The 25,621-nt window shown below is 30.9% G+C and overlaps 1 protein-coding gene across 2 annotated transcripts in view; it reads right to left on the minus strand.

Annotated features, from left to right (window-relative positions):
• The window catches only part of LOC114327060 (endothelin-converting enzyme homolog), a 167,437-nt gene extending 150,085 nt beyond the window's left edge, over nucleotides 1–17,352 (minus strand). The window contains exon 1 of one of the 2 annotated variants that reach the window (XM_028275587.2): nucleotides 17,200–17,352. In XM_028275587.2, the coding sequence (XP_028131388.1) occupies nucleotides 17,200–17,211 (12 nt within the window). In that variant the 5' untranslated portion in view covers nucleotides 17,212–17,352. Of the gene's footprint in view, nucleotides 1–17,120; nucleotides 17,138–17,199 lie in introns of those variants that run through there. The other variant, XM_050648818.1, reaches the window with a different exon arrangement.
• Between the last annotated feature and the right edge of the window lie 8,269 nt (nucleotides 17,353–25,621).

Genomic DNA, 25,621 nt, shown 5'->3' on the forward strand with positions numbered 1-25,621 from the left:
ACATGACACGTGAAACATGTTTCATGAAAAGAAAACACTGCTAAACAAATCTCAAAGTCCGCCTACCAATGAAACGAGTGTGATTCATGCTCATGGCACATTTTTATTTTCGGAGAGTTTCATAAATGGCCGGACGTATATTTGTTTAGCAGTGTTTTATTTCCATGAAACGTAATTTACGTTTCATGTTTCTTTGATGTGCGGTTAGATGAATTGAGTAGCTTAACAAGAAGATACGCAAAATAAGTTCCAAACGCATATTAGAGAGTTTAGAAAATCTTCCCAGAGAACGTTATGGTCACCTCATCTCTTACTATAAATACATTTATTTATATGTATATTTCGTATTAGTGCAGTCACTGAAGGTTTTTACCTCCGATTTCGTCGAACCTCCATCGATTTTCATGAAAATTGGTGAGCAGTTAGAGGATACCTCAAGCAACAAAGGTGACATGATGCAAACTTGCGCTTTTACCCTGGGGGTGGATGCCACCCCTTTTCTGGGGTGAAAATTATTTTATTAAAAATTATACCATAAATGGACTGAGGGACAAATTCTAAGCAAAATTTGTTATATTAAGTTATTAACATAAATCAATACTTTTTGAGTTAATAAAGATCAAAGATTGTATGTTTTCGTAAAAAAATGAATGTTTTAAAGTTGTTTTTCACGTATAACTCAAAAAGTATTAGCTTTTACAAAAAAGTTGTTCCTACCAAAATTGAAGACAATAAAAAACTGAATACACTCTTTGCTCAAAGTACTAATCTAATGTTAATTCAAAGTCGGTTATGGGTAATTGAATGTATATTTTTTTCGATGAGTACTCAAATCTAAATATTCAAGCTTAAATAACGGGAGAACGATGCAATTTATAAAATATACCTACTAAACACTTATCAAAGTACTTAGGAATACCTAACAAATGAGCTTCAGAGGAAGTTAATAGCATCAAAATTAAGCAAGTTATGATGAAACTAAGAGAAACCTTTCGAATCTTTTAGGAAAAAGTAAAAAAATAAAACATACTCCATTTCCACAAAAATTAAAATTTATAGTAATCCTTAAAAAAAATTCTTTGTATTATCATAAGTAATGATTTTAACAATTTTCACCGGTTTAGAATGCATATTTTTGAAAAAAACATATAATTTTAAAAAATCACAACTTTTAAAATTATCGTCATTTTCTATTTCTTTTGATAACAACTATAAAAAATACTAAATATACGTAAAAAATGGGAAATAAAAAAATTTTAGTTTTTTATATATCAAATATTATACTTTTTTACCATTTCTGTAGGGTGAAAAATAACCGAGATAGAAACGTTTAAAACTTAAATTTTGCTGCGAGAACCATGTAATCGTGACCATTTAATCGTTGATTTTTAAAAAAGTAAGGTGTCTAAAAGATTAATTTCAAAGCTTTTTAATAGCCTTTAGAATTACTTTTCAAACTGTTTTTAGGTGATCCTGATATCTTAAATATTAACGAAGTTATTAAAAAAAAAACGATAACATTTTTTGGAAAAATTTTTAAAAGATAATGTTTGAAAAATTTTTGGAGCATAAATTTTAATGCTATTAACTTGTTCGGTATCTCATTTGACAGATATTTCTAAGTACTTTCACAAATGTTTTATAAGTTATGTTATAAAATGCATCATTTTCCCGTAATTTAAGCTTGAATACTTAGATTTGGGTACTCGCCGAAAAAAATATACATTTAATTACATATAACTCACTTTTAGTTAAAATTAAAAGGTTTTTCTAGTAAGAAGTTCATTTAATTTTTTATTAGCTTCAATTTTTGTAATAATAACTTTTTTGTAAAAACTTATAGTTTTTGAGTTATTTATGAAAAATCGGTTAAAAACGTGCATTTTTCTTACGAAAAATTAAAATTTTTGATCTTTAATAACTCAAAAAGTCTCGATTTATTTTAATAACTTTATATAACAAATTTTGCTTAGAATTTGTCCCCCTATCTAATTATGGGGTTATTTTTAATAAAATAATTTTCACCCCGAGAAGGGGTGGCATCCACCCCCAGGGTAAAAGCGCAAGTTGGCACCATGTCACCTTTGTTTCTTGAGATATCTTCTAACCACTCACTAATTTTCATGCAAATCGATGGAGGTTCAACGAAATCGGAGGTAATAGCTCATATCCACCTTCAGTGACTCCACTATATAGAGAGAATATTAATATTTTCAATACTGATATTCAGAGGACTCTGACACAGGAGCAGATTCTGACTCGAATTAAGTAAATTAAGACTCAGGAGTAATAAAGATATTTTTGATATTTTCTGAATTTACTGCAAACAGCAAATTTAAAATGAGAATGCTCCAATTAAAAAAACAATAATAATGCATGATTTAAGATTTTAGGCCTGGATCCCGCGTACCAAAAAAAAAATTTGATTAATAGCAAGCTGAAAATTTTTTAATAGCTTAACGGTGTCTAGTCGGACAAACTTTTATGTACGGGAACACTGGAACAGGGGAAGTTTTAATTGTGGAACAGGTTAAACATTTGGAACGTCAGACTACGAAAACGTTTTATGTATTTTATCGGACAGAACTTCCAATTGATTTGTTACCCTTTCATTAAACTCTCATGTAAAAAATCAGGCTGCTATTTATCACCTCTCATAATTCCTGTCATTTGACATGTTCTACGTGTCGGAGTTATTAAAATGTCCAGTTGGTGATAAATTAATATCAGTCTGATTTTCGCATGAGAGTTTAATGAAAGGGTAACAAATCAATTGGAAGTTCTGTCCGACAAAATATATGGGACGGTTTCGTAGTCCAAATTTTTAACCTGTTCCACAATTAAAATTCCCCCTGTTCCAGTGTTATACCATACGTCAATGTTTGTCAGACTAGACTCCGTTAAGCTATTAACAAATTTTCAGCTTGCTATTAATCAACTTTTTTTTGGTACGCGGGATCCAGGCCCATTTTATACAAATTTTATTATGCTACAGATGTAACTGATTTTCAAAATGAATATTTCATGTCCAGAATAATACCGAAAATAAAAGATTTCCATACAATTAATACTTCCTCTTGTAATTTCAGAATTTGGCAATACTTAAAAGATGATACTCTAATAAAAAATGCATTCTCACATATAAAAGAGATATGAATATTTATACCTTAGCATAGAAATTTCAGACTTAAAATAAGGAAAAGACTTTCTTGTTGATATTTATAATTAAATACAACCTTTATTACATTTTCAAATATCTGTGTTGTTTTGTTGTCTATAAAAACTAAAAATTAAATTTACAGAAATTATACTCTCGGTGGCTCTTCCGAAATTTAAACCTAAGATTATTGTTACGTTTTATAAACTTCAATGCTTACAAAAAATACTCCATTTCAAATTTTGCCTCAGGTATCATAACAAATGATTTGCAAATATATCTTGATTAAAATAAACTTTCTTATATTAAGAATTTTAGTCCTTATCAAAATATTCACTAATCGTCCAAGCCTAATACACACTCTGATAAAATCAACAGAACATTCATTAAAAACATCAACCTCAATATAACGCAAGAAATAAATTTTCCACCTTAAACAAAAAATATTATATTTTCTCAAAATGCTCAATATATGAAATATTAAATGACAACAAACTAACTTCCATCCTGTTGATTTGGTAGATGTTAGAAATACACACAAATATCAAAGTAAACAGCTGGGCAAGTCGAAGAGAGCTGGGCAAATATTACATCTAATATCTTAGCTTCAGCTCAGGAAGTTCATGATTTTGTAAAGGAGTAAAGGAAAGAAAAGAAATGGAAAGAAAATAAAAAGCTTACCTGAAATACATGTCAACCAAGGTACAAGAAGCATACGATAATTACAAGAAACTAAGAAACGAAACACATGCACTTGTACGAAAAATAGAAAATGATCACTGAGAATGTTTTTCGAAACAAATGGAACATGATTTTTATGGTCTGTAAAAGGAAATATGGCACTTTAAAAAGTTCAAAGATAAGATTGGAGGTAATGAAACAAAACACATAGAAAAGGATACATGGATTGACTATCTAAAAATGGTCTATGCAGAGGAAGAACAAATATGATGCTAGAACCGGAAACACCAGAAATTACCACATGTGAAGAAGTTACAAGTATAAATACACAGGACGGATACAAAAACATTCTAATTAAAAGAGCTCAAAAGAAGAATTAGTTGATTTACAATGAAACATTTCGTAAAGCAAGCCCTTTCTTTTACATCATATTTGTTAATAATTTTATGTATTTATTGAGTAGATTGTAAATTGCAGCAAATAAATAATATTAGTAAAAATACAAAAATAGACGGTTTCGTTTTGATTTAAATCTGTTTCCTGCCATCCCCCGATAGCGCTATTTCTAGGTCTACCTGTTATCAAGGAGGCTATGCAAGAAGACAAATTTACATCAAAACTTCCGCAGTTCTCGGTAACTATTTATACCGGAGTAAGGTTAGAACGCCCTCTAACGGGGAATAAGTGAAATAAATGTCGACTCGATTCTAGTTTTCTGTTGACCCAGATATGTAAATATCAAAAGGCACCGCTAGGAAAATATTCCAAAAATGCGGTTCAGAGAAACTATATGAAACGAGTCTTTGTACTCTCATACAGAGTATGGCATTAGTAAAAATACAAAAATAGACGGTTTCGTTTTGATTTAAATCTGTGTGATTCTCTGAACCGCATTTTTGAAATATTTTCCTAGCGGTGCCTTTTGATATTTTGATATCTGGGTCAACAGAAAACTAGAAACGAGTCGACATTTATTTCACTTATTCCCCGTTAGAGGGCGTTCTAACCTTACTCCGGTATAAATAGTTTTATTGTATACCGAGAACTACGGAAGTTTTGATGTAAATTTGTCTTCTTGCATAGCCTCCTTGTTAACAGGTAGACCTAGAAATAGCGCTATCGGGGGATGGCAAGAGAGAGATTTAAATCAAAACGAAACCGTCTATTTTTGTATTTTTACTAATGCCATATTCTGTATGAGAGTACAAAGACTCGTTTCATATAGTTTCTCTGAACCGCATTTTTGGAATATTTTCCCAGCGGTGCCTTTTGATATTTTCATATCTGGGTTAACAGAAAACTAGAATCGAGTCGACATTTATTTCAAATAAATATTATACGAACATTATATTCAAAAACAAAAAAATATACCTTAAGTATAAGTATTTAAATTTTCATATGACAAGTTGACTATTGATATAAACAAATCATTTCTTTTGAAAATTGAAACAATCATATTTAATCAACGATCGTATTATTATAAATATAATTTTCTCAAAATTTATTTCTGAATGACCATAAGATTTCATTTGATAATGTAAAACTGCAGAGACATAGATTAGTATTAATTTAGAACTACTTTTTAGATAAAAATGCGATGACTGACGAAAAGAGCAAGAAATTAATAAGACAAAGAACCACTAACAAGAAAAATTTGAAGCAAGAGAAAGAAATCGACCTTACCCCGGTTCTAGAGATCGGAGAAAGAGCATTACAGGACCAACTGTATCCAATCCTAAAGAATAACGGAGGCCATTTGGTCCTAATAAAAACTGATTGAAAAACAAAAAGAATATTTCAAGAAACTTCTAAATATAAGACCAGCAGAACGACACAAGAATAATTAGCATCGTAGTAGGAAAACCGATCAAAAAACTCTCGTTTTAAGAAATATACAAGACTTCAAACACCTTAAAAATAAGAAGAGAATACTACTACAAGACTGTCCTAGAGAAATTTTTATTCCTATTAAAACAGAAGTGAAATATCTGGAACTGCATCTTAATAAAAATCTAACATGGAAATTACATATAACAGATAAAAAAAAGTTAAGTGGATCGTAGTTGTTCATTAAGAATTTACAACAAAATACAAGTACAGTAAAACCTCGATATAACGGACTAATTGGGGGGACAGGGTGTCCGTTAATGCCGAAAGTCCTTTATATAAAAATAGGTTTAAAATAAATCAAAATTTTTTTCTGAAAATATGTACACTGTATTTAGATATAAGTAAAAAATACAAAACACAAACATTTAATGGTCTTCGGACATTCGTCGCGATATCGACGTTCTTGCTTTCAATAATCCTGCATTGAAAGAGGAATCAAGTTTTGTTTACAGTTTTTAAGATTGTTGTTTTTTTTTATAAGCAACTCTCTAAAATTACGAAATGCGTGTAATACATCTGATAACTTCATTTTTGACAGTGTTGTTTTGTCTTCTTCGATATTTTCACTTCCATCCTTATTTTTTAGGTTTATAACTTCATCTGCTATTTCATTTTCAGTCATGATGTTTTACCCAGGGTCACCTTCATCTACTTCTAGATTCTAGACATTTTAAAAGATCTTACTCAGCTACTTCTTCTCCGGCATCATTACCTATGTATTGCCCTACAGAAATCAGGAACATCAATTAAATTATTCAAACCATTTTTTAATGTTTGATCTTTTGCCTATTTCCATACTGAAGCAAAATTTAAAATTGTTGATTTTAAATTGTAACACTTTTGAGTTTTGCAAGGTACGCTATCCTCTTGTATCTTCTGCATTATATTCATCATGCAATACAACCATTACCTACTTCATCTAAAAACTTTCTATGATATATTCTTGCCAAAATTGTTCCCTGATTCATGGGTTGAATAAGCGATGTTGTATTTTTTGGCAAAAAAATACAATTAGAGTTGGCTTCTTCTGCTGAACTAAAAATTTTTCAGAATGAGTAGCAGCGTTGTCCAAAATAAATAACCATTTCACCTTTTCCGGTGCTATTCCCAGTTTCTTCTCTTGAAATATTCTCACTGCATGTACAAATTCTTAAAAAGGAAACAGTTTTTGAAAATATCTGAAGTGAACCATGCCTTATTAGAGCTATTATATGAAACGGGCAGAGAAATTATTTATCAAATACAGCGTTTGGGATGCACGGGGACCCCGTTGGTAAGCAATGCATCTTGGTGTGTACGAAATGTAACTGCTTAATAAATTTTAACTTTCGTGTAGGTATGTATTTATAAATAAAAACAAAAAATACCTATTCATCCAAAAATTTGAAAACCAATTTTATTAAGTAACACAGATAATGTTATTTATTGTAACGTTTCTTCATTTTACCTGCTAAACAAAGCCCTTGTCTCAACACTACTTGTTTGCAGAATAACCGCCGTTGCCTGCCTAAACACGTGCTAACACAAACACTTTTGTATTTTTTATATTAGCACGAAGTTGTAAAACTGCAAAGTTGCAAATTCGGAAACAGATATTCAATGCAAGTTTTATACCGCCATAAAAATAATCCCAAGACGCTCGATACTCCTTTTGTTTGTGTAGCACCCTCATAACACTGCATAAATATAGACACTTGTAGTGGTATTTAAGTGGTAAGGATAATCAGGATAAACTATAAGTGGTAAGGATAATAAGGATAAAATATAGTCACTAATTTATCTTTAAGAAAATCTCGTCGTTTGATTGATATCAACCTCACCGATCCAAGGTTTTTTTATATTTGTTTATTTAACCCTTAAACGCCCAACCTTTTTTAGGTTCCATGTACGCCCAAGGGTGGGTAAAAAATGTCCACCTCGAAAATAGCTAATATATTTATTGAGAGTTGTTGCAAAAGGATTAAACTTAAGAATCTTATGCTTAATAAACACAACATCTTCTAAAATATTAATATAAACAATTTACAAACCTTACAACAAAATTACAATGTACAACAAAATTAACATACCAGTAAAAGCCAGTAATTCAGATTTGTCGATTTTCTCCACATTCTTCCTTTCAGCCTCCTCATTGGCTGATAATTATGTAGATTATGTAATTATACGTCGATAATTATATGGATTATCTTCCTACCAACGAGAAATTATATGGAAACCTTTAGGAACTAGTTTTACCAAGGGTGTACTTTTTATGCCCACCCATATTTAACTCAAGATGCTACTTTTATTTTCAAAAATATCGGTAGAACCAAATTAACATTCGATAAAGGGCTGTCTTTTTAACAATAAATAATTTTTTAAAAATTTTTAAACACGTAATAAATATGTTACAAGGGAATACGCATTAGGTGGACATTTTTTACCCACCCTTGGGCGTTTAAGGGTTAAGGGTTTTATCTCCCTAGAGATTTGTATGAAATTATTTAACTTATTAATAAATGTATCATAATATGCAATTTGAAAATCTATTTTGTTGATATAAATTTCATTCCAATGTTCATTTTTTAAAAGCTGTAGTAGTTTTCCGATATTGGTTTTTAATTTATTATAACTGGATATTTAGATGTAGAAAATTTTTGAATTTTGTTATTTATAAAAACGGCTGCCGTAAAGTGATCAGTCATGTCAGTATGAAAAACGATAGGAGTAATATTAATTTACTGCTTTAATAGTCCATTCACTCACGGTAAAATATTGCAAAACCTTCAAACCAAAAAATTTAAAGAACAGCTTGGATAGACATGAAATTTGGCATACACATACACATAGCTACTATTAATGTCAAAGAAAAAACGAGATATTATTGTGCCGATGTGTGCTTTTGTCCATGGTGGTAACTTTCGCCACCATCTCGGGGTGAAAAATTATACGTTCAAAATAAGTCTTGAATTGGATGAACCAACTAATTTTAAGTATACTTTTCGAGTTAATTGCGAGTGCAAATGTTTATTTTTCTACAAAAAAAAAAGAAGTATTTCATTAAAAAAATACTATTAGCAAAATATAGCTGATAGAAAAGTGAAAAGAATGGAGTATATAAAGTCTGTAGACCCGTATACTGGGTGAGGCAAATAAAGGGCCTATTAGAAATATCTCGAGAACTAAAGGCAACAGAATCATGAAAATTTGAATTAAGGGGTTTTGAAGAGTCATCTATTTAATAAAAATATTTTTATCGATTTGCCACTTCCGGTTATACCGGTTATATAAATTAATAAAAAAACGTAAATATCTTTTAAAATACCCTGTATAATAATACAAAACGTCATATTTTAAGAAAGAAGATATTGAGGATAATCCAAAAATGTAAAAATATACAGGGTGTTCCATTTCAAAAAACGAAGTTATAAGCAACTTCCGGTATAACCGGAAGTTGCAAGGAGATGAAAATATTTTCATTTAATAGATCATCCTTCAAGACCCCTTCAGTCCAATTTTCATGATTCTGTTGCCTTTAGTTCTCGAGATATTTCTAATAGGCCAGTTATCTGCCTCACCTTATATAGCAACAGTGTTATAGATAATAAAAAGTAAGTTCTACCAAATAACCAAAAAATCAAGCAATTTTCGCGGGAAGACTGATTTCAATTTTTTTTTAAATCACTAAAAAACTTTGTTTTTCTTTTTTAAAAAAGTTTTTAACATGTAAAGTAAGTAAGTTACGATCGAAATAATGTTGGTCGAAAAATTGAAAAATGAGAAATGAAATTAATCGTTACCGCTTCACAAATTACTTTACTTATGTATTTTTTATAAGATCTGTAAGATTCATTGATTCATAGTTCTTATTTTTGAAAAAGCTGTAGTTAAATGGGCTAAACGAGTCACTAATCACGAGTGTATACAAATTTTGAATAGCCATCTTAACCTTTTTTTGTCTTCAGGAAAACAAAAAGTCCAAAATATTTACAATAGCATATTTTTGTACTACTTGAGATTTTTGGTATCACCAATAATTTTTAGTTTAAGTTATTTAAAAAAAAAATCGTAATTAAAAAACAATTTTTACTCAACCAATTTTTTTCAAAAATGAGAACTTTGAACCGATAAAACTTACATATGATATAAACAATACATAGGTAAGTCAAGTAACTTGTGAAGCGGTACAGATCAGTTTCATTTGAGATGCTAATTAGGTGGCGATTTTCACGATTTTTTTTTACCAAGAAAAGAGACCAACCTTGTTTTAGAAACTTCTAAAAAAAACAGAAATTCAGCTTTTTTAAACACTTTAAAAAAGGTGTGATGAGTTAAAATATTCGATTTGGAATTTGACGAATAAGAACCTGCTTTTCATTACCTACGACTTTGCTCCTACTGGGTCTAGAGAGGACTTTTTGAGGTATTTCCGAAAAACCCTTTAGAAACGTAGTTTTTTTTGTTGAAAAATGAATATATTCACTCGCAAATAACTCAAAAAGTATTGACTTAGTGAAAACATTCTATGGAACTAAAGTTGCTTAGAATTAATTAGTTTATCCATTTCTGAACCTATCTTGAACGTGTGTTTTTTCACCCCCGAGAAGGGAAGAAATTCACCTCTCGGACAAAATCACACATCGGCACAATATCACCTTTTTTCTTCGACATGTTAGCTATGTTTATGCCAAATTTCATGTCAATCCAAACGGTTCTTTAAAATTTGGAGCAACAACTGTGAGTAAAATGAACCATAAATTAGCTTGTGTTTTTAAAAAATATATATGATACATTTTATGATAATATGATGATTTATATTCAATGTTTATTAAAAACTTTTGATATACAATATGTGGTTTTATTGGGCAGGCCTCCCAACTGGAACCAGGGCCCGCTGATCTGTCAGTACGCCACTGATTTAATATGACATCCAGAGAGGTATACATTTACACACCTCATAATACAGGGATCAACAAGATCGCCGGAAGAAGAAGCCCAGACCGAAGAAGAACATCCTGGCTTCGAGATCTCCTGTGGTATCAAAAGACATCCGCTAATCTGTTTCGAGCAGCCACAAACAAAGTTATTATTGCCAATATGATCGCCGATGTTCGATAATCGCAAGGGGTACTGAAAGAAGATGAAGATGGGGGTGCAGCAAACACAAATATCATTAAAATTCAGAAGAGATTTATTATATTTACAATGAACCATTGATGGATGGTACCTGAATCAAGCTTTTCCTTCTATATCAGATTTATTAATTATTTATTGAGTTGATTGTAAATTGCAATAAATAAACATAATAATAACATATTCGAAAACAGCTATATCGAATTTAGATTGGCATATGACAAGTTGACTGTTGACATAAACAAATCTTTTTTGAAAATTGAAACAATCATTGTATATTAACGATTATAATATTATAAATCTAATGTTCTCAAAATTAATTTTCTGTATTGACCGTAAGATTTCATTTTTGATAATGTAAAACTGCAGAGAAATGGACGTCCATCAAGTTAGCAAAACAAAGTCAGCAGAGCACAGTTATTCTTATACCATGTATATACACCGTTCTTAGGCGTCAACGCCCTTCGGTAGGGATCTATGGGGGAGTATCACCGAGCCACAAGCCCTTATCCCTTGCCGTACTGCTCCCTCATAGGTCGATCAGATGCCCGCATATTCCAGTCTAAGCGCCAGATTCATATTTAGAATTTTATACTGACGCGTTAGCCTTTTTGTTTTTCCGATGGCCTGGCTTGGGCTTGAACTCTCGTACCTCACAGCGAAGTGAAGTGCGGGTCAGCCGCTAGTCGCACTGAGCTATCCGATCGACACTATTCTTATACCATAATTAAGTGTAAATAAAATGCAAATTCCAAGAAAAAATTTGTTTTTTTTTTAGTTATCGCATGTTCTGCTAACTTGATAATTAAGCTATCAGAACAGTAGTTCAAAAATTTGATAAATCATTTATAATTGAATGCCAAAATATTCTCTGAATTAAATGCAAATTTAATGTTCCAGGAAAAAATGTATTGCTCTTTCTTTTTAAGTTATCGCATGTTCTGCTAACTTGATAAATAAGCTAGCAGAACAGTAGTTCAAAAATTTGATAAATCATTTGACTATAATTGAATGCCAAAGTATTCTCTGAATTAAATGCAAATTTAATGTTCCAAGAAAAAATTATTGCCCTTTTTTTAGTTATCGCATGTTCTGTTAACTTGATAATCAAGCTAGCAGAACAGTAGTTCAAAAGTTTGATAAGTCATTTATAATTGAATGCCAAAATATTCTCTGAATTAAATGCAAATTTAATGTTCCAATAAAAAAATTATTGCCCTTTTTTTTAAGATATCGCATGTTCTGCTAACTCTATAATCAAGCTAGCAGAACAGTAGTTAAAAAATTGATGAATCATTAATAATTGAAATTTAAAAAATAAATTTTTTCTTGGAAAATTAAATTTGCATTTAATTTAGAGAATACTTTGGCATTCAATTATAAATGATTTATCAAATTTTTGAACTACTGTTCTGCTAGCTTGATTATCAAGTTAGCAGAACATACGATAACTTAAAAAAAAGAGCAATAAATTTTTTCTTGGAACATTAAAGCATTTAATTCAGAGAATACTTTGGCATTCAATTATAGATGATTTATCAAATTTTTGAACTACTGTTCTGCTAGCTTGATTATCCAGTTAGCAGAACATGCGATAACTAAAAAAAAAAGACCAATAAATTTTTTCTTGTAACATTAAATTTGCTTTTTATTTACACTTAATTGTGGTATAAGAATAACTGTGTTCTGCTGACTTTGTTCTGCTAACTTGATGGACGTGAGAAATGGTTTAGTATTGCTTTAGTTTTCTGAGTTTATATCGTCATATTAAATTCTTTTACTCTTGTGTTAAATCTGTAGAATAGTCTTTGCAGATTATATTCATATTAGGCTATCAATATTACGTCGTCTGTGTAACAGAGTATTTTTACTTCTTTGTTTCCAATTCTGTATTCTCTTCATTTGTTGACACTTCTAATGATTTCATCTATGATTAAATTAAAAAGCGTAGGGCTCAGTGAGTCCACTGTTTTATTCCGCTGCGTATCTATGTCCAAAGATTCTATCTAAAACTTGTCCACCTATTCTGACTTCCATCTTGTTGATTTGGTAGATATTTTATAAATATATCGCAAAGATCAAAGTGGAAAGTTTACGGGATGACTCCGCAAGATACATAATCCAAAAAAAAATAACAGAAAGAAGCAGAAACATATATATATATATATATATATATATATATATATATATATATATATATATATATATATATATATATATAGTGATTTTTTATATATATATATTAAATATATATATATATATATATATATATATATATATATATATATCACAGAAAGTAATGGAATGAAGCTGGGCAAATATTAAGTCTAATATGTTAGCCTCAGCTCAGGAAGTTCTTGGTGAAAGAAATATCAATAAAAATAAATCGTTGTCTAGAAAAAGATGTTCTTCATGTGTGACAATTTCTGGTGTTTCCGGTTCTAACGTCATTTGTCTTCCTCTGCATAGATAATTTTTAGATAGTCTATCCACGAATCCTTCTCTAGATGTTTTGGGTCTATTAATTCTTTTACGTCCTTTTATAAAGTGCCATATTTCCTTTTGCAGACCATAAAAATCTTGTTCCGAAATACGTTCCCAGTTTATTCTTTTCTGTTCCCAGTTTGGTTTCTTATTATCTTGTAATTATCGTATGTTTCTTGTGTCTTGGTTGACATGTATTTCAGGTAGGTTCTTTTCTTTACAGTTTATCTTTACTTCTGTTCTTCCGAAGAACTTCATGATTTCTACAGAAGTAAAGATAAACTGTAAAGAAAATAACTTACCTGAAATACATGTCAACCATAAGACACAATAGTCCAGAGTAATAAGGATTTTCTCGGGGCACTCAAAGATCCAGGTAGCTAACTACTTTTTTAGTTCTTGAAGACCTATACGAAGTGTGTGCAGGAAACCTACGTGTTTCCTGCCTAGAGTTCGCGTCCGTTTTTTAATTATTAACAGTTTAGTGCAAAAATCGCGATTTTTTCGATTTTTTGCACTCCATTCAAAAGCTAAATAGTTGACATAAAATTACAAAATTCAGTTTTTTAGAACATTGAAAAACCTTCAAAATGCCGATTTTTGAAAGTTAAAAAATTAATTTGTTGCTACACAAACTGCAAAATAAATGAAAATAGTTATTTGTTAATAACTTTTACTAAAACTACTTTAGAACTTTAGTGTTTCACCCAAATTTGGGTATTGGCGTACTTAACAAACCTGAAAAATTTGACACCGATTCATTTATTAGTTTAAGAGTTATTCTATTTATTTATCCCAGAGACCTTTATTTTGCAATAAGATAAGACAGACAATAATGAAGATAGGGCAATTCTGAGTATGCCAAATTAAAGTAGAAGAGTGATAGTATTAAAATATATTAAAGAAACATAAAAAAATAATTAATATAGTCAAAAATCCTAATGCCAAATTTTTGAAATTTTGTAGTTTATAAACATTTAGAATAACTTTGTCCGTAGAAACAATCTTTTCATATACTCGAAATGATAGTATTTTAACACAAACTTTTAAATAAAAAAAATTAGCCTGGGTTCATTTGGGACAAAGTTAGCCATATGTTTTTTTTATTCACAGCTAATTTGTTTTTAATAATTAAGGAATCTCATTAATGCCATTTCAAAGAATGGGATTTGTATTTTTTCTTAAAAAATTTGCACAAACATTGTACCTTCACAGCACCCTCTACGATTTTTTAAAAATGTAGTTCAAACGATTACTAGAGGACCTACAAATCCACCGAGTTAAAATACCGAAAAAGCAATTTCAAACGAATATAATTTTCTGTATTTCCGGATCAACTAAATGGATTTTGATCTTTCTTTTTGAAGTTATACTTCTTTACGATCGAGGGTGAAATTTTATACTTGCCTGGCGCATGCGCAGACAGACAGTATGTAGTTCGTTGCTAATCTTTCAAATTATGTATGTATCAGCGCAAATAAGTCATTAAAGAATATATAGTATTTTTACTACAAAAGCGATATTACGTAGGTTAAAATTTTTGACGTACGAGAACTGTCAAAACATTAGAATGTGACTTTTCCTTATTGCCATGTTTATAATATTGCCATGTATTATATATAAAAATTTTGACCTACGTAATATCGCTTTTGTAGTAAAAATACTATATTAGTGTTTTTAGTAAATGTATTATTTATTATAATTTTTGTGTCTTTGGATTTGTCTTCCTCAGGAATAAAATATTTTATAATAATAGTAAGTATATTTACTTTAAATTTTAAAGTATTTTTCTATTGAATTTCTATTGAATTTGTCAGTATGTATGAGAAATATTGTAAGCTGTCAAAGCAAAGGGAGTTTGGCTCGGTGGTAGCGCGTTCGACCGGAGATCGAGAGGTCCCTGGTTCAATTCCGTGTATTATCTAACTTTTTTTTATTTTTAGTATTGTTTTAGTAAAAATTTTTGGAAAGTAGTAAGTAAAAATTAGTTTAATCTTTAAATACAAATAACCTGTTGAAAGTATATTTATTTCGTTGAAATCATATAATAGAAGTATAACTTCTTACGTGCGTACAAAGTACACACACTTTAATAAATAAATGATTTTTATTAGATAATTATTTATTGAACATAATTTATTTATTAAAGTATACCTTAACATTTTCTATAATTAATAACGATGGTATGATTAAAATCATGGATTTTTGGGAAAAAATTATTTTTTCAAAAATTGTTTAAACAAATTAGACTGTTTATTAATTAATACATGTCTAGACAAATTGCATATTTGTAATTTACAGAAAAATTACATACAAATTAAAAAAAGAACGATCAAAATATATTCAGTAGATCCCGAGATATAGAAAATGATAGTATGTAGTTTTAAGTTGCCTTTTTTAGTTTTAGAACTCGTGCATTTGTCGGCTCCCAGCTCCCCCTTCACTTACCACGACTAGTCACCAATTGAACTACATTTTTTAAAATTCGTGTAAAATACCAGCTTTTCTAATATGTAAAATGATTTTTTCTAGGGACAATATTTTTAAAGTTATTCTAAATGTTTATAAACTACAAAATTTCACAAATTTGGCATTAGGATTTTTGACTATATTAGATAAATTTTTTATCTTTTTTTAGTACATTTTGATAGCATCAGTTTTTGCTTTCATTTGGCATACGCAGAATTACCCTATCTTCATTATTTTCTGTCTTATGTTATTGCAAAATAAAGGTCTCTGGAATAAACAATTAGAATAACTCTTAAACTAATTAATGGACCGGTCTCAAATTTCGAGGGTCTGTTAAGTACCCCAATACCCAACTTTGGGTGAAACGCTAAAGTTCTAAGGTAGTTTTAGTAAAAGTTATTAACAAATAATGATTTTCACTTATTTTGCAGTTTGCGTAGCAAAAAATTAACTTTTTAACTTTCAAAAATCGGCATTTTGAAGGTTTTTCAATGTTATAAAAAACTAAATTTTGTAATGTTATGTCAACTATTTAGCTTTTGAATGGAGTGCAAAAAAAATCGAAAAAATCGCGATTTTTGCACTAAATTCTTAATAATTAAAAACGGACGCGAACTCTAGGCAGGAAACAGGTAGGTTTTCTTCCTATTGGTCTACAATAACTAAAAAAGTAGTCAGCTACCTGGATTTTTGAGTGTCCCGAACATGGTCTATTTCTAGCGTCTTACCCTGGAGTACAAGTAACATACGATAATTACAAGATAATAAGAAACCAAACTGGGAACAGAAAAGAATAAACTGGGAACGTTTTTCGGAACAAAATTTTTATGGTCTGCAAAAGGAAATATGACACTTTATAAAAGGAGACCCAAAACATCTAGAAAAGGATACATGGATTGACTATCTAAAAATGCTCTATGCAGAGGAAGAACAAATCACGCTAGAACCGGAAATAGCAGAAATTGCCACAAATGAAGAATCAAATATAATATACAGGACGTTAAAAAACACTTGAAAAGATGAAGATCGTTCAGAGATGTTCTAATTAAAAAAGCTCAAGAGGAAAATTAAATGATTTACAATGAAACATTTGCGTATGCTTGGTAAGAACATTATATTCAAAAATAAATAAAAATATACCTTTTTCAAATTGTCATATGACAAGTTGACTGTTGACATAAACAAACCTTTTCTGTTGAAAATTGAAACAATCATATTTTATCGACGATCGTATATTATAAATCTAATGCTCTCAAAATGTATTTCTGTATTGACCATAAGATTTCATTTAATAATATAAAACTGCAGAGACATGGTTTAAACTCACCTCCCGGACGGGCCTAATTTTTCTTTGACGTAGTAATAATAGCTATTTGCAAATAAAATTATAGCATCTACAATCTTACCTTGACACTCATGGTAACACTGTTGCGACGTCAATTCGATGATGGGCCGAGAAACGAGAATTTTCGCATGAAAAACAATCGACGACCGGCTGTTTTTCCGGTATTGTGTGTCGACGCCCTGTAAAAATACGGCGCCTGACGTCTCGACGCACTTGACGTTGCTGTCGTCTCTTCTCCGCCGTCTCTTTCTATTGGCAAAATGCACATATTGATTGCGTCGTTCATGAGGATGGCGTTACGGATTTGGGGCAGTTCAGTTGAGTAATGAATGCGTAAATTTCTGATGTGTTTTTCTTCTAAGCTTTATTTTTAAACCAAGAGGAGTAAACTAAAAAGACAGATTCACATCCAAGAAAGTCACTAGAAATTTTTTTTATTTAGCTAATGCCTCGACAACTAATGGCCATTGGCATGGTAGTTACGGTGAATTTTTGCAGTTAGGTACCTAGTGTCATGTGTAGTGTGTGTGTTGAGTAAGTGTCTTGTTACTTTGCAAAGTCGACGTCATTGTCTTTGCAAAGATTGTATCCGAACGTCTGCGGTCCCTCTGGTGGGTACCGATCCCACAAGGACAGAAACTATTTTCATTTATTAATTTATAATAAACGAAAAATTTCTGACCCTGGTGATATTCGAACTCACGACCATTCGGACCTTTCAAACCTCCTTCCCTGAGGTTTTTTCAAGTATTTTAATAGCATTACTTGTAATAATTTTGGTAATATTCCTTCAGATTGTATTAGTACTTCCTTCCATGTTCCAGCACATCTCTTTTACCATGTTTACCTTGAGTAGACCTTCTTTCTCATAAAATGTACGTAAATATAATGAAAAAAACATTGATTCAAAAACGGGGAGCATTAATTTTCGTCCAAAGATCAGTATCATTGGTCCAATGTAAGTAGATACATTAACTAATGCTCAAAAACATTAATTTTTATGAATTAGTACGTTCATTCAATGTACTTTCTAGTTAAGAATCAATGTATCGGTACATTGAATCAATGTATCGGTACATTAATTCTTAACTAGAAAGTACATTGCATGAACGTACTAATTCATAGAAGAAGTCCAATACATTGGACCAACGATACTGATCTTTGGACGAAAATTAATGCTTCCCGTTTTTGAATCAATGTTTTTTAATTATATTTACGTACTTTGTTGGTTCAGTGAATGCCGTCTTTATGTATATTTGTATATATCATACAAATAGTTAATAAGTAAACAAAATGACGACTTAATATCTACATAAATATTACAAATATAGGTTGAAGCAACGATTTTTTGCCGATTCTCAAACTAATGTTAAGTATCTATAAGTTTAAAGAAAAAAAAACATATATTTTTAATTAACACAAACAACTTTTTATAATGTAATTTGGAAAAAAACTGAATAACTAAATATAACAGAAATTTATTCTTCTTATAAAAAATATATATATTTATATTATATAAAAAATGTATACCTGATATCGTGAAAATAAATATATCTACAATAACATCTCCATAAATACAACATCTCACTGGGATTAATTATCACCACCCATACAAAAAACAAATGGTTGAATGGCATTTTTCTTTGATTTCAAAAATCTAATATGATCTTCGACTTCTTGCTGGGTCTTCCCGATGTAAGAATGATTATTGGAAATCTCTGATGGTATATTTTATTACATATATATTTGGTTGTCCATTAAGATCTTTTTTAACCATTTTATTAGTTCCTACAAAATATCGATGTAGAACCCAAAGATGAACTACATGTTACAACTACAATTTATATTAATAATTATTATAAAAAAATAAATCTAAATAGTGAACATAGTAGTTGTATTTTTGGGTATCACTTTTTTTTTATAAAAATATTTTAATTTATCCTGAAAAAAAAATTGCTAGATGTTGAGATGTTTATTTTTACTTTGATACTAAAGATTTAATTTACTAATCTTTTATAAGATTATACCATTTAGAAATATTTTCAAATGGTTCCTATTTTCTTTTACCTATGTGTCGAATTAGCTTTTGAAGAGAACAAAAATTAATTAATACTAGATATGCAGGATTGAATAATGAAATAGGTACTTACATTCCGTAATGTTTTCATGGGTAATCTTTTAAAATAAAAATTTATTTGTTTTATCCTTGATATGACTTTCACACCGAAGAAAGGAGATAATTCTTTCGAAATTGCTGTCCCATCCATCAATAAGTCCATTTCCATTTCCAAATACTACTCCAAAGTCCATATCAATCTGCAAAAGTGGAAATAGAAGTATAACTATAGTTAGTAGTCGCTATAGTATAACTATAGAGTCGTCGCACCGCTCCTCCTCCAAACAATTGTCTTCGATCGGTATAAAACCCTTACCGTTCTCCATACTTAATATACTATGTAAAGCTTATTTGTACGCATAGAAGCCGAGTTACGATCGAAATAGCTTCGAAAAATGCTTATTTTGCAACCATTTTACAATATCCCGAGTTTGAACTATTGGATTAAAGTATCAAAATAAGGAAAAGATACTATTTTGCAACGATTTTATCCGAATTTGATATCTCGATCTCGAGCTCTAATTATTTTTCTTTTTAGAATTTATTTATTTCCACCCTCGAAATAAATTCTTAATCAGCGGTCAAAATCTTCTTCCTGTAGTGCGTATCCGTTTTGAATGTTGGCGACCATCATGGCAATTTGTATCTTGCACATTGCTGCTCTGAAGTGGTTATTGTGTTTAACCACGTACGTAGATTTTTAGCCAGGAAATCCCTCGCTTTCTTGGTTCTAATTGTCCTTCTACTTTTCTTTGCAAGATTAGTTACAGCAGTCCATATCTCTCGTTGTTGCTTATGTTGTGATCAAGGTGCAATTTGTATCTTGCACATTGCTGCTCTGAAGTGGTTGTTGTGTTGAACCACGTACGTAGATTTTTAGCCAAGAAAACCCTCGCTTTCGTGGTTCTAATTTTCCTTCTACTTTTCTTTGCAAGATTAGTTACAGCAGTCCATATCTCTCGTTGTTGCTTATGTTGTGATCAAGGTATTCGATTTTGGCTGTTTTTATTGTGAAAAAATGGGAAAGAATCGTATTTTTTAAATGTGTAAAGTATTTTTTAAATTCCTAGCTAAGCGTTTTTCGGCTGCGTTGACTCAACTATGAACTACCACATTTCATTCTTCCTCATTCTGCTGCCTGCACTTTGCCGGTTCAGATGGAGGTTTATATAAACAAAAAAAAAAAAGAATGTGTGTGTACACGTACTAAGTACAATGTGTTGTACTTAGTACGCACGTAAGAAGTTATACTTCTGTTATATCATTCCAACGAAATTAATATGTATTTTAAACAGTTTATTTATATTTTATTTCAATATTAAACGAATTTTAATACTTACTATTTTCCAAAATTTTTTATTAAAACAATACCAAAAATTAAAAAAATAAAAGAATAAAACACACACAAACACATTGAAAAATGATTTCAATGATTTCTGATGGCACAAAGAAATGATTTCTGAACAATAATTGTTGGCAAAATTTTTAACTAAATACGCATTTTCTGAAAAAAAGTATGTATCAAATATACTTACAATCATAAAATGTATAAAAAAAAATAAAAAAATAAAAACTTGCATTGGAATTCGAACCCGCGTTTATTCGGGTGCTTAGGATTTGAAGTCGAAGCCTCTACTCATTTAGCCACTTACACGTACCTGTCATGTGCGAAGACAGGCCAACTGAACGTTTTACTGTTTGACAGTTCTGAATTTAATCAAATTAGTTTGATTTTTGTGGAATTAAAATATTAAAATACAACAAAACATAGAGTAAGAAAACAATATATTAGATGAAGATTGGTAGAAATTTTGTTGGTAATCAATTTATGTAAATGAAAGCATTACCTACTAGATAGGTACATACATATATACATTCCATACATTCCAAATAGGTAAGTACCTATGTAATTTTTTATTAGAATACTGAAACATTTACAATAACTACGTATCTGTTGCTTTTAAAAACTATTTAAAAAGTCACTACAATTATAAACTTGCTTTTTTCTCTGTTCTCACAACAATAAAAACTAATATACACAACATTTGTTTACCCATAACCGACATATTGAACACTTGTTGACAGGTCATTGTAATTATCCAATCAGAGCCCGTATAACGTTTGAGCTGCGCTCAGGACCAAGACTTTTGATGAATTCGCGCACATATAAATTTACTCCCAACGCGCCTAAAGAAGTATAACTTCAAAAATAAAGACCTTATCTTGTAAAAGGTATATTTAAAATCCCTAAAAAGGGCTATATCACAACAAAACGTTTTCGGAATCAATATTCTATCATCAGTGTTATCATAGGTTTACATGCTTTAAGCCACCAAAATATACGGGTAAAAACCCTTGAGTTGTTTTTAAACAGTTGAGGTTACATTATATTATCCGATTTTAAAGGATGTTAAAAATATTTCCAGATTAACCCCTGGCATCATATGACATCAAACATATTGGTTGGAAAATTTGTAGGTAGGACCTTACATGGCAGAGTTTAAGTGACAACTGGCAACTGACTCGTCACCTAAACTATGCCATGTAAGGTCCTACCTACAAATTTTCCAACCAATATGATTGATGTCATGTGATGCCAGGGGTTAATCTGGAAATATTTTTAACAACCTTTAAAAGCGGATAATATAATGTAACCTCAACTGTTTAAAAACAACTCAAGGGTTTTTACCCGTATATTTTGGTGGCTTAAAGCATGCAAACCTGTGATAACACTGACGAAGAAATATTGATTCCGAAAACGTTTTGTTGTGATATAGCCCTTTTTAGGGATTTTAAATAAACCCTTTACAAGATAAGGTTTTTATTTTTTGTGATTTATGCCTTATAGGTCTGGATCCCGCGTATGAAAAAAAAGTTGATTAATAGCAAGCTGAAAATTTGTTAATAGCTTAAGGGTGTCTAGTCGGACAAACTTTGATATATGGAAACACTGGAACAGGGGAAGTTTTAATTGTGGAACAACTTAAAAATTTGGAACGGCCAGACCACGAAAACGGCATATGTATTTTGTCCGACAGAACAGACTTAAACTCTCCGAACAGAGATTAAACTCTCATGCAAAAATCAGACTGCTATTTATCACCAAATGGGCGTTTTAATGAGTGGAACATGTAGAATATGTCAATTGACAGGAATTATGACAGGTGATAAATAGCAGTCTGATTTTTGCATGAGAATTTAATCTCTGTTCGGAGAGTTTAAGTCTATTCTGTCGAACAAAATAAATGTTCCGTTTTCGTGGGTTGACCGTTCCAAATTTTTAACCTGTTCCACAGTTAAAACTGCCCCCGTTCCAGTGTTCCCATATATCAAAGTTTATCCGACTAGACACCCTTAAGCTATTAACAAATTTTCAGCTTGCTATTAATCAACTTTTTTTTCATACGCGGGATCCAGAGCTATTATGGTATATAGCCAGTTACAGAAATTTTTCCTAGTGATAACAGTGCGTCCATAAAGTAACGCATAAATTCATTATTTCGTAAACCGGCGATATTAAGGGAAAATCCCGAAACAGGTCGATTTTTATTTTTAAATTCCGATTTTTTGGCATATATATCATACTAGTGACATCATCCATCTGGGCATGATGACGTAATCGATGTTTTTTTAAATGAGAATAGGGGTCATGTGATAACTCATTTGAAAGGGTATTCAATTCTCTATTCACTAATATAAACATTAACATATTTATTTATACAAGCTGTTCAAAAAAACATTTTTTAATTAAAATAATTGAGACAAAAAGAAGAATGTATGTAATTTATTTAAATCAAAATACGTTTTACTGTTGTCAGAAAAGAGGAAATAAATGTTTATTTGACAAATGTTAAAGCTGCCACCCACCTGTCTCTTGGCAGTTTGAACATTTCGTTTAAACGAAAATCAATGTTTATTTGTCAAACAAAATTTTTTCTCTTTACTGACAGTAGTAAAATGCATTTTGAATTAAAATAAATTACGTATATTCTTCTTTTTGTCTCATTTATTTTAATTTAAAAAATGTTTTTTGAACACCCTGTATGAGTACGTATGTTAATGTTTATATTATTGGATAGATAATTGAATACCCTTTCAAATGAGCTATCATATGACCCCTATTCCCATTTAAAAAAATCATCGATTACGTCATCACGCCCAGATGGATGACGTCACTAGCAAGATATATATGCCGAAAAATCGTAATTTAAAAATAAAAATCGACCTGTTTCGGGATTTTTCCTTAAAGTTGTCGGTTTACGAAATAACGAATTTATGCGTTACTTTATGGACGCACTGTATAAACCTTACCATGATCAAAAATTATTGTAACGTGTTTTGTGAGTGAAAGTCCTGTGTTATGTCCTGGATGTTTTTGTAACTTTACACAACTGAGTTGACTACATACTACAATAGTCAGGGATCCCAGGCCTATTTTCACCGTTTACTACTAACAAGCTAATTTTTCCTGAGTAGCTTCATTTTGACAAGACGCCCAACTTTTTTCCTTACAACAATTTCCGTATGTGGTAGATAACAAATAATGACAGTTATTATTTTCCCCCATAACTCTGAAAATATCGACCGCACGAAAAAAATTGTAATGAAAGAAATAATAGAAAATTACATTTTAAACAATTTTAGTTCTCATACTTTTTGTCGACAAGTTGCAAATGACAGAGATATTGAGCAAAAACGGTTCAAGTTTAAAATGACGGCTAACGCAACGGCGGAATTCAGTCGAGATTTTAAATTTACACTACTATTGACCCTTCCTGAAGATTAGAAAAACAACATTTGGGGCAGCTCAGCATGCAAGGTTAGGCCAGTTATTCGTCTAAACCCGACTGGACTATCCCTGCTATCTTTGTTATCTACCACATACGGAAATTGTTGTAAGGAAAAAAGTTGGACGTCTCTTCAAAATGAAGATACTCACGAAAAATTAGCTTGTTAGTAGTCAATGGTGAAAATAGGCATGGGATCCCTGACTAAAACGTAAAATTTTTAACCAACAACCAAGTTTTATATTATAAAAAAAAAGAACTTTTCTGACCATTCAAGATGGAATCCCACTCTCTCTTTTTAATGGTACTTTAAGAATTTTGACCATAGCTCTTATAGTGGCTTTGTAAGCCGATAGCGGTCAGCTAGGAATTTAAAAAATACTTTACACACTTAAAAAATACGACTCTTTCCCATTCTTTCACTTGCGAGAAGTGTGTACAAAAGCATATCAGTCTTTTCAATTATTTTTATTATGGTTAACGGCTCTTTTTCTTTTTGCATTCTTAGCAAAATACCCTGATTAGTAACGTGGTCGCTATTCGCGGTGTGCAAGTACTTCGAGGGGATACGAGAAACGATCGTGCGCGAATAACGGAGAAATCTTGCAACTTTCCTAAATTGTCAATTATTGAAATTGTCAAATTGACGTATATTTCATACCCATAGATAAAAGTGTTAAGCGCTGGTTTCCTCGAAAGCGGTGCCGACAACCTCCGATCGTAACACTGCGATGAATGACATCATAAAAAACTGTACCATGCAAAATAATAGCGTTGGTTTCCAAAGATGCGTTGGAAGCCACCGCTTGCTGTGCTTGCACATTCCATTGCCCCAGTGAAGAACCTTGAAATTTTCACCGTAATCTGACGTAATTCATCGCAGTGCTACGATCGCTGTTTGTCGGTGCCCCTTTCGAGGAAACCCAGGCTTTAGTAGGATTGGGTAGAATGCGATCTTACTCTTCAAAAAATATGTCACGTATTTCAGCGCCACCTGGTTAATTGGAAGGGTACCACAGGCCTCCACGCTAGGTACATAGCCTATAGCCTCCATACGGTACTCCCAAATACTTCCAATATTTAATATTTTATTCAAGTGGACAATGAAAATAAAGGTAAAACACAAACAACTTTTGTTTCTTAATTATTTATTTATATAATGTGACATTTTACATAGAAATATGAGTAAAGTCGGAAAAATGAAAGAATAGGACTTTTCATCGATTGTCATTTGTTTCGAGCTTCTGTCATATGTTGTATGATCTGTGTATAATATTAATATACACGGAATATACAACATATGACAGAAGCTCGAAACAAACGAGAGTCGATGAAAAGCCCTATACCCATGAACGATCACATCAATCACTTATTTTGTATTGGCTGTCTCTTTCTATAAATAACAAACGTTTGTTATAGAAAAAGATAGCAAATACAAAACAAGTGATTGATGTGATCGTTCGTGGGTGTAGGGCTTTTCATTCAGTCATTTGTGTCGAGCTTCTGTCAAATGTCGTATAATCCGTGTATATTAATATTATACACAGATTATACAACATATGACAGAAGCTCGAAACAAA

This window comes from Diabrotica virgifera, chromosome 4 (assembly GCF_917563875.1).
Source record: "Diabrotica virgifera virgifera chromosome 4, PGI_DIABVI_V3a".
Lineage (NCBI taxonomy): Eukaryota > Metazoa > Arthropoda > Insecta > Coleoptera > Chrysomelidae > Diabrotica > Diabrotica virgifera.